Here is a 10444-nt window from a genome sequence, read left to right as displayed (position 1 = left end):
TTGGAGTGGCCTTTTAAGTAGTTGAGAAGGGGGTGTGGCCGAGGAGATGGGCGGACGCAGCCCGGCGAGGGGGGAGTGGCCCGGGGGCGTGGCCATAGCGACTGGAATGTTGTTGGGTCTTCGCAACGCATAGTAAGGAGGGGCCACGCCCCTTTTCTCCAAGCGGGCCAATCGGAGAGCCGGAGCGGTTTCAAGTCTCCCCAGCCAGCCTGCCCTCCCGCCACCCCACCCCCCTCGGGGATTCGCTTTTTCCGAAACAAAATAGCAAAGCTCTGGATGGACCGCAGCCCCAGCCGTTCACAGGTGGAGGGTCTTGGGGCCTAGGACGCTACCCCGGAGCAGGAAGCGCCGGCGGGCCGTGGAGAGGCCAAGTCTAGAGCCGGGAAGCGCGCGGGGGTGGGCGCTGCAGCCGCGGGTTGTTTATCTGGAGTACGGAGGGGAGGGGGGAGCCTGGAAACCGCCCCGTGTCCCATTTCCTCCTCTTGTTTTCGCTCCGGATTCTCCATGTTGGACCCAAACTGAGGAGCCCGGAGCTGCCGCCGGGGGAACGGGGCTAGGGGCACCCGGGGGAGCCGCTGCCCCGGCCGCCCACCCTCCGTACAGGCCGCCTCCCTTCCCGGCCCAGGGAGGGAACGAAAGGGGGGATGTGAACAGCTGCGAGAGTCGGAGTCTTGGGAGCCGGAGCCGGCCCCCGCCCAGGCCCCCCAGCCCAGCTCAGCGTGCGCGCCCGCCCGTCCTCCCGCCCAGCCAGCCCGGGCCCGCGGGATTGTTAGATGGAACACGGCTCCATCATCACCCAGGCGCGGAGGGAAGACGCCCTGGTGCTCACCAAGCAAGGTAGGGGCAGCAACTTCCCAAAACTTTGCGTCGCCCCCGGCGGGGAAGGGGCTTGCACTGGCCCGAACCCAGTACCAGGCCTCGGACCTCCCAGGGCTCAAAGCGAGGAGTCCTGGCGATTCCGACCAGACCCCCTAATCCATCCGCCCACGCGTCCGGGTTGGCACTCAGACCCCCGTGGGGGCTGCGCGGGCTCCGAGGGGGAGGGGCGGTATCCGCGCAGCTGTCACCGCGTACCGCACCCCTCCCCCCGGGGCTGGGAGACGAAGGGGTAGCGCGCGAAGCTGGAGCCCACCGGCGTCTGCCCCCTCCGGAGTTGGGGGGTGGGGTCGTCACTCTCCAGCGCAGCAGTGCGCCGCTGCCCCAGGACCACCCGGAGAGGGGGACGGAGGTGTCCGGAGCTGGAGCGGAGCCGAGACCGGAGTCCAGCACCTCCCAGGTCCCCCAGCCCGAGGTCGCTCCGGTGGCGGGCAGTGACGGCGTCCGGCGGGACTTGGGACCAAGTTCACCGCCCGGAGGCGGAGGTGGCCGGGTGGGGGAGGGGCCGGGCCCTGGAAGCGCCGGACTTGGTCAGCCCCTGCTCTGCACTGGGCCCGAGGCCTTGGTCGGGCTGCCTCCGCCAGTCTCACTGAGCAAACTAGCCGGACCCCAAGCCCTGGCCGGAGCCCCTCCCTGCCCCAGTGCGCTCCCCCGGGGCCGCCGCTGCACACACACACACACACACACACACACAGCCGCGTTTGTTTAGCCCGGGAGCGGTGTCCCTGGTTACATAATTCGCCGGATGGCATCAGATTCGGCGTGTTTCTGAGTCGCGCAGCGAAAAAGTACTAGTTGTTCTGTGAACAGCGGCTCGAGACACCTCGCCTTCTGAGGGTCAGGTGGAGGAGATGCGAGGGGGAACGCGGGCCCTCTCGGGGGGTGGGCTTGAGCACGGGAGCGGGGAGGCGCCGGGTCCTCCCCAGGGGCGGGGTAAGGTTGGGGCCCCAGAGTGGGATCTCTCTTAGTTTATCCACAGTAGAGGCCCCAAAAGTCTTCTCTCCCCTCCCCCACATTTTTTTCTGGCCTTCAGGAATGTGTCCAAAATAGCGGACAGAATTTCCAAGGGAAGTAGAGACTAGCGTGTTGGGTTTTTTTTTTTTTTTCCCCCTCTTTCTGGAGAACTGCACGGACTGAGCCACCTGGCACTGAGGCTGGGAAGTAAACGCACTTACAGGACCAAATCCAGAACGTCCCTGTGTCTCCCCAACACCCTGCTACACACACACACACCCCCCCAAGAACAGCTGCATGAAGGTCCAGTGCTGCAGTTGAATATACTGAAGGCCTAGAGCCTGAGGGAGGGCAGCAGGGGGGGCCTCAGTATCCCACCACATTCACCCCCACTACATCTGGCAACATTTGAGTGATCGGAGAGGTTACTTATTCCTGGGGTTCACTGTCGCAAGAAACTCCCCACACTTGCCTAGGGACGGAGGAGCTGGGTTGGTGGTGTCAGCCGTTCACATCCATGTAGTGGAATGTGAGGAGGGGGCACAGTGTTATGTTTCCAGCATTACTGGTTCTTCTTTAAAGTAAGCCTTCCCCTAAGGAAGTACACAGCCTTGGCTGCTCAGAACACAACTCCTTGGAAAAGCCCCTGCCTCCTTAACCTGGGTTTTGGCATGATCCCTGCTCTCCTGGCTGCATCACTAACTGGCTGTGTGATCCAGGCAGCAACTTCCACTGCTTCTGCTGGCTGCTCTGCTCTGCTGAGGGCTGGAAAAGGGAAGCAGCCTGTGTGCAAAATTTCACTCTTGACTCTTCCCAACCTCTCATCCTAGGAAAGGACCCTAAGAGTGAGCAAGAGGTGGAGAGAGATGGGTGTGAAAGGATTTGAGAGGGCACAGTGATGATGAACAACAGGAAGAACAACCCTGTGCTTCCCCACCCAGGTCCTCTACTCTGATGGGCTGTCACCAGAAGTCCCTGAACTACTGAAAGGGCATTTACAAATCAGAGCTAGAAGCTGCATCCACCAGGGCAAACGGAGGGGGAGCAGTAGAGATGCACTACAGAAAGTAAAGTAACTAGCTTCTTTGACAGTGTTAGGTTGCTCGTGTTTGTTGGATTTTCTTGGATTTACTTTTTTCATTTTCCTTTTTTGTGGTTCACTCTTCAAACTTACTATCCCTGGAAAAATCTAAATTATGAAGCCAGCAGCCAGCTTGAGTCTCTCCCTCCCCATTTAATTTGATTGCGTTCCAGAAAAGGTACACTTGTTTCTGAGCTGCTTGGGTACCCAGCAGCCACCCAGCCAACTTTCTGAGGTGCTCATGATTTGCAAACAAAGCCTAAGTCTTTAAAAATTTGAAACAAAAAGGCAGATGTTTTAATTAGTTTTTTAGGAGTTCATTGTCCACCCCCACTGCTCAGTTCCACTGCAGCCCCTCTCCCATGCCCTGGGGAAAATGGAAAGCAATGTGAGTCATTTTATTAATAAGTAAACTTCTGGAAAGAAACAAATTGCTCCTACTTTGGGTGACTTTAGTGAAGTTGTTTGCCACTGAAGATTTTAAAGATCTTTTTTAGTAGCATTCTGTTCTCTGAGCTTTAAGATTGTTTGAGTGTTGATGATTCAAAAGTAATTATAGTAGGGGATGTAGAACAAAGTTGCTGAAAGCATTGATGATAAAAGGAGCAAGATTGGATCATCTTTCCAGACAGATGGGTAAAATGGCTTCCTGGTACAGCAGGGACAGGGTCATGTGTAACATCAAAAACAAAAAAGAAAAGTTAATATCAGTTTGTTAGAAGAGTGATCATTTATCACAGCCTATATGGGGGGGATCACTGCATTCCTGGGATGTTGTGCCATGGACTTTGGGGTTACATGGGGAAAAGCCAAGGAAACAGGGCCTGCCCCCAGCTTCTCAGTCTGGAATGAGAGTGGAGGCAGCCTCTTCCAGAGCATGAAGTGACCCACAGGCCATTTAGAGGAGCCAGGACACTTTTTGTTCGCTGTGCAGCCTGATGTCCCTTCCTGGTAGGGGGATGACGATGCCTTGGTTTCTTCTCACGTGAGGAACATCTGTTAGCTCATCACACGGATTCTCCTGAGAGACGTTGACCCTCCCTAGGAATTAGGATGGTGGCAAGTTTTTCTGGCAATTGCAGCTAAGCCCATAACTTGATAAACTTAAAATGACTCTTGCTGGGACTTTCTTTCTTAGCTTGTTCTATGTGTGTATATGTGTATGGGGGTGGTAGCGGGGGTGGTGGGGGGTGCCCCTTAACACTACCTGCAGGGGCCACGGTGCATGCTTATAGCAAATTCTTTCTGCCCAGCTGGTTCTTCTCACCTCTCCTTGCTCACCCTCTGCTCTTGGCCCTTTTTTTGTTGTTGTTCATACTGTGGCTGCTGAGGCTTGCTCCTGTGTCCTTTTGGAATTTTTTCCCCCATCTTGAGGCGGGGAGGCATGTGTGGCAATTTAAGCTTGTGTTTGCTCACTCCTGAAGAACCCCAAGGGAGTGCTGCTAACTCAGCAACAACTTTGTAAACGCCTAACACCCCAGGCTGGGGGTTTGCAATTGCTGTTGCCAAGTTAACTTGAGCTTTCAACTGAGCAGTGCTTGAGAATTGCATGAAAAACTTCTCGGCTTGGCAGAGGTGGTAGTATTCCACATCTCCTCCTTTCTCAATTATGGAGGTCTTAAACTGGGAGGCAAAAGAGGTGCCTAGTTCATCCTCCCTGTGGGATCTTCCAAATCACTCAAAATCATGAGTTTTGTTAAAATGGTAAGTGCTATAGAAGTCACATTTCCGGCCAAGGTAAATTGATGCTCCCATTCTTTTTCCAGGAATTAATTAACAGAAGCATTTGTAGCTCAATGTGGGAAAGAGAGACCACACATAAATATGTATATGTGTATATAAATAAATAATATGAGCATATGTGTATGTGTACACATGTACTTGTGTATATAGCCACTTCCCATCTAACTATTCTTCCTCAACATTCTCCATTCTTTTCTGCCAGCTTTTGGAAAAGTTTTGGGTATTGTCTTTTATTTCCAACTTGGGAGGTTTGGTTCTTGAATTGGATGAAGTGGAACAAGGGAAGAAGGGGGTGAGTTAGGGGATGTTAAAGTATTTATTGTTATTTCAGAAGCACTGTCCCTGAAGCAAGATTGATTGACTCAGGCCTAGGTGTGCATCCCTGCTTTTCCTTTCCTATTCACAGTGAGTGAAACCATTTAAATGGTCTTCTCTGTAAAATAAGAATAAGGGTTTCCCCCGCTATCTGTAAATAGAGCATTCCTATGATACTTTTTGTAAACTGAAATGAAGAAGCAATTACCATTATATGGGAAACATTTTTGTGCATTACCAGACCCAAAAGATAACTTAGCAAATCATATCAAATAATACATAAAACATAAAATAACAATAACATATAGTAACATAAAATAAAAGCAAAGGAGCTCTGGTGGTACAGTGCCTAACCAGAAGGTGGGTGGTTCAAACCCACCAGCTGCTCCTTGGAAGGAAGACAGGGCAATCTACTTCCATAAAGATTTAATGCCTTGGAAACCCAATGCGGCCGCTATGAGTCGGAATCGACTCCGTAGCAGTGAGTTTTTTGGTTATAGTAAGAGCCAGAATGGTAAAATAAAACACACCACCTATAGCAGAAACTGTGTGTGTAGCTCCTTCCCAGGGAAGGAGCTTGGCGGCAACACTGTTACTGCTTGGGGTGCGCAATGCCTATGCTTGCTGCAAAACACACACCAAATGCTTGTTTTGCTTTCCACCTTTTTTCACAGAAGTGAAAATCCTCTTCGGATTTCTTTTGGTTACAGAAAATAGGTACTAATGTAGGTCATTCATAAAAACAAAGTAGTGTGAAGTGAACTTTCATAATTAGGGGCTACCTGTAATGATGTTTACCTTTCTGTGTAATGCCTGGCGTTTAGTAGGTGGTTAGTAAATGTTGTTGTTGCTGTTATATGCCGTAGAGTCAGCCCAGACTCATAGCGACCCCTCCTTGGGTTTCCGAGGCAGTATCACTACGGAAGTAGATTGCCCAACCTTCCTTCCGAGGAGTGGCTGGTGGGTTTGAACCGCCAGTCTTCTGGTTAGCAGTCGAGTGCCTTAGGCACTATGCTACCAGAGCTCCTTAGTAAATGTTAGCGTCTTTCTTTTTTACACAGCTAGACCACTACTACTAATACTCCTCTCCATTCCCTCAAGGGCACAGTGCAAACAGCACATAGTCATGCGGTTATTGTTAATGGCAGGTGTCTGGGGATCAGAGAGGACACTGATGCCGGGGCTTGGACCTTCTGGAAGCAAATAGCTGTGCTACACAAGACCCCTTCTTTGTGGCAGTATGACTTGGGATGGGATTTTATCTGTATTTATGTGAGTAGCACATGCTTTGGGCATTTGATGCTCTGCCTGGTGTCTTGGTATCTTCGAGGTGGGGCGGGGGGGTGGGGAGGCAGGAAGCCATGTACTGCTTATAAACAGTCTCTAAAGAGTTTCCAAACTGCCCAAGTGTTTGCTTATTTTTGATGTTAGTTGCCTTTGAGTCGATTCCAACTCCTGGTGACCCCAGTAGCTAGACGCCTCAAAAATGAGTATAATGAATACTAAAGACAGCTATATGCCACATTCTCTTAATATTTGCATTTGCTTTGAGAATTGATGAAATAAACTTAGTGAGGTTTCAGATTTAGGGAATTTCAATAACCAGGAGGGAAAAAGAGACTGAGGTTTTGAGGAGATAGGTATTCTTAAGCTATGTCATTGCTGCTTTGGTTTCGGGGTTACAACATTGTAAAGACACAAAAGCAGCATTAAATTGCTTTTCATCCTGCCTCAGTTAGGCTGGCCAGTTCCAGGGAGCACGGAATGTACTTAACTTGTCTTGGGGACATGGGATTGGGTGTGTCGGACATGATTCTTCTCTCCCTTTTCTCAAATGGAGGGATAGTTCCCAGCTGGGATGCAGATGAGCACATTAACATGCATTTCTTCTGAACAGTGCTTCTAACCGGTTCATTCCGGTTTGACCCTCTGCTGAGAATTTGCATTTCCACCCCAGATATACTGAATCAGTCACCTGGAGATCTCATTAAACTATAGATTCTGATTCAGTATATGTGGTGAAAAGCGAATTCTCAGCAGAGGATCAAACCAGAATGAACTGGTTTGAAGTCCTGCTTATGAAGGAACTAGAAGTCAAAGTGGAAAAGTTGACTTCTTAGAACTGGAAGCCTCTCTGACCAGAGACCCACTAGAGCAGAGGTTTTTGTCCGGCCCAGTGCCTAGTCCTTCAGGTAGAGTATTCCGGCACAGGAGCTGATACTGCAAAATGGATACTACGTTGCATGTGCCCGTTTTGTTCTTCAGCTATCTGGAGGTTAGCCTTGAATCTAATCTCTGAGGGGACCTCCATTTCCTTCCCTTCCCAGGTGCTCCTAGTTCCTTGTCCTCCTCCACTCCTTTCAGGCTCTGCTCTACTCTATCTTTTTACCCTGTACCTTCTTTTATCTCTTGACATAGGAACAGCTTTGCATCCTGTTGAAGTTGCTCTTTCCCACTCACGCTGTTCCCAGGGAACAAATTTGGCCCAACCCCAGTGACAGCCAAGCAGAAATCATGGGACAGCTTGCGTCCCCTAACAGCTCTTGGGTCCCTTTATCCCAGAAACAGGGGTCAACAAGAAGAAATATCAGGCCCAGGGCTTTTGACTGATGGATAAAATAGAGCAAGATCCCCAGAAAGGAAAGCTAGACCCTAGGGAAGGAGTCCTTCAAGGCCTGCAGAGACACTGAGCCAGTTAGTGATGGTGAGGGGTGGGCAGGGCCAAGGGACTTTGACTGACTTGACCAACCTCTGGGCCTTGAAGAGTTAATCAAAGACCCCTGGCAACCTCAGCCAAGGACACACATCACAGTCTCTTGTGGTGCTTGCTAAAAATACAGATACTACCCAGACCTTCTGATAAAAGCATGGGCAGGTGGGCCAGATGTGTGTGCTCCAAACTCCCTGTGATTCTGACAGGTGTCCCTGGAGGAAAGCCAGGTAAGTGCAGCAGTGCCCCAGCCGCCTGCTTAGCCTGAGCCTGAGCAGGAAGGCTCCTCTTAAGGGGACCAGTTTTACTGTTTGTTAAAGATTCTGTGGCTTCCTCAGGGGGAGTCCTAAAGTTTTCTGTGTGTGAATCAGTGTCAGATTATCCAATAAGCAAGGAAAGCACGGGGCTTACTTGTGCTTTCTTACTAATTCGTCATGAACAGTTTCAAATTTTTTTCACCACATCAAAGATGCTACTTCTGGCCATGGCTGGCGTCTCTCTCCCAGCCCCACAGCACCTTTCTACAGAATTAAAGCCTATTTTCAAATTTACAGCCCCTGACAGGGACAGAGTACCTGGTAAACAAAGTAAGCAGGGCCTACTTACTAATCTGTAGTGTACAATTTCACCACATCTTTGACCATTAGCCTTGCTTATTGAGTAATCTGCCCCTAGTGCGAATGGACAAAGGGTAATAATACTTGCTTACCTGGTGATAACGACAGTCAGTATTTAGAGGGCTTACAGTGAGTGGGAAATGCTGTTCCAGCATTTTATGTCTAGTATCTCACTTAATCCTCCTAACAACCTTATGAGATAAGAATCTCTGCTTGACAGATAAGGAAACCACGAGAGAGCTGAAGCAACTTGCCCAGTGGTTCACTGGTGGTCCTTGTCAGTCAGGACCCCAACCTCGGCTGCCAGGCCCTAGAATTAAGCCTTAACCACGACCCACAAGGCCTCTCATTCACACTGCACTTTGTGGAGTACCTTAGACTCATGCATCAGGTGATCTGAAACCACTTTGTAAGGGACCATGAAGGGGGGGAGACCTTTTTATTCCCAATTGACCAGTAAGAAAACCACCCCAGAGAGGTTGTGCCTTATGCAAGACCACAAAGCTATTGAGAGGCTGAACTGCGGCATAGTCTTGGTTTCCTGACGTCTACCTTGGTGCTCTGTCAGGAGGACACACCTGTACTGGTTGGCTAATCCTAGGTGAAGCTGTGGAGGCAGGGGAGGGGCTAGCGAGTGTCCCTGCAATTAGATGCTTCCCTGGCAGGCTCCTCTTCAGCTCTCCTGCAGAGGCCAGTCAGGTGAGTAAGGAACAGGTTGACCAACCTCTGGAGTTGTGTGTGTGTGTCTGTGCTTGGTTTGTAGAGTCCTGGGAAAGGTAATTTCTCAGTCTTGGCCCTGTAGCTGCGTCTTGTGACCTCTGAAATGAGGTGGATGAAATCTCCATGGTCCTTTTTAGTGTGACCATTTTGAGACCAAGACTGAGATAAGGGTATAAAAGTGCTTTAACCTAGGGGCTAATTCTAACCTGGCTTTTACTAGGGTCAGGCCACACCCGAAGCTCCTTGTCATCTTCACAACTCTGTAATGTAGGCAGCATTAGTCTTGCCATTTTACAGATGAAGAAACTGAGGCCCAAGGCCACACACTTAAGATCAAGTGTTCAGCACCTTTTTCTAACCACTGTATTGTTTTCCTGGTAGGGGGCAGAGAGTGGAGGGTTCCCATGCTTTATCCCTTGCCTTTGCTACTTCTCCATCTCTCATGTCCCTGTGTCACCAAAGCAGACTTACGGAGCTAAAGGGGAAAGAGGCACTGGAATCTCCTCAGTCTGCAATCAAATCCAGGCGTTCTGGGAGTCAGGGGCAAAGGGCCGAGGCAGGGGCCGAAACGGCTATGAAGGGCATGTTTGTGTCCTGCTTGGCAGGTTTCCATTAGGCTCACAGTTTCGCACAGTGACCTGCTCAGCACCACCATAAGTGGGGAGATGGGGCTACTGGTAGGCAGATGCCACGATGGCACCTCTGCTCCAGCTGGCCCAGCGTAGGGCAGGAGTTTCCTGCTACTGCTGTGAACCCATCAGAATGCATCCTGGTATCCTCCACGAGCCCTGTAGAGTGAGCCTGGGGTCTGAGCCTGCTACTGATGCGTGTGTGAGGAAGTGGCTCCTCGGCCTCTGGTCCAGACCAGCTTCGTCTTCTGGAATGACCCCTCACTCCCTCATTAGGTGCCTAAGGGAGGCTGCATTCTCAAGATGGAGGCATGATGATTGATGCTTTAGTCCCTACTAGGTTTTGAACCTCTAGACCTGTGGCTCCACTCCCCTACCCTCACCTCGGTGTATTTTAAGCACATTAGAGCTGCGCAGTGTGTTTTGGCAGTAACTCCTTTAGAGGCCAGTCCTGAAATCAACAGAGTATCTTGATCATGTTTTAGAAGTTGCCAGGAATCCCCTGCTCCTAAAACTGAACCCTTCTTCTTGAGTAGATGTCTGCCCCTAAAGTTGAGGCCCTATGTTGAGATCAGTAACCAGGTCCTGAAGGGGGTCAGGAAAAGTCAGAAGGCACAGTATGGGGTGACCTCCTCCCTCCCATCCCTACCTGACAGGTAGCATCAAGGACCCAGGACTGACTTAAGGCACATCAAAGGTAGCTACAGGAAGAAGGGAGAGAGATGTGTGTGGAGCCTTTCTGCCTAGGGGTGGGGTTCTCGTGGAGACATCTGCTTAGGTAGGATTGCCCAGCGTCGAC

At 50.7% G+C, this 10444-nt stretch overlaps 1 protein-coding gene across 1 annotated transcript in view; it reads left to right on the top strand.

The window, feature by feature from the left end:
* Positions 1–773: 773 nt before the first annotated feature.
* Positions 774–10444, top strand: part of CTDSP2 (CTD small phosphatase 2) — a 21990-nt gene continuing 12319 nt past the window's right edge. The window contains exon 1 of the mRNA XM_007950064.2: positions 774–837. Coding sequence (XP_007948255.1) covers positions 774–837 — 64 coding nt within the window. The remainder of the gene's footprint in view (positions 838–10444) is intronic.

This window comes from Orycteropus afer, unplaced genomic scaffold (genome assembly GCF_000298275.1).
Source record: "Orycteropus afer afer isolate SDZICR_OR568_19922 unplaced genomic scaffold, OryAfe1.0 scaffold00261, whole genome shotgun sequence".
Lineage (NCBI taxonomy): Eukaryota > Metazoa > Chordata > Mammalia > Tubulidentata > Orycteropodidae > Orycteropus > Orycteropus afer.
The sequence above is the reverse complement of the archived record's forward strand: the minus strand, read 5'-3'. Positions and strand labels throughout refer to the sequence as shown.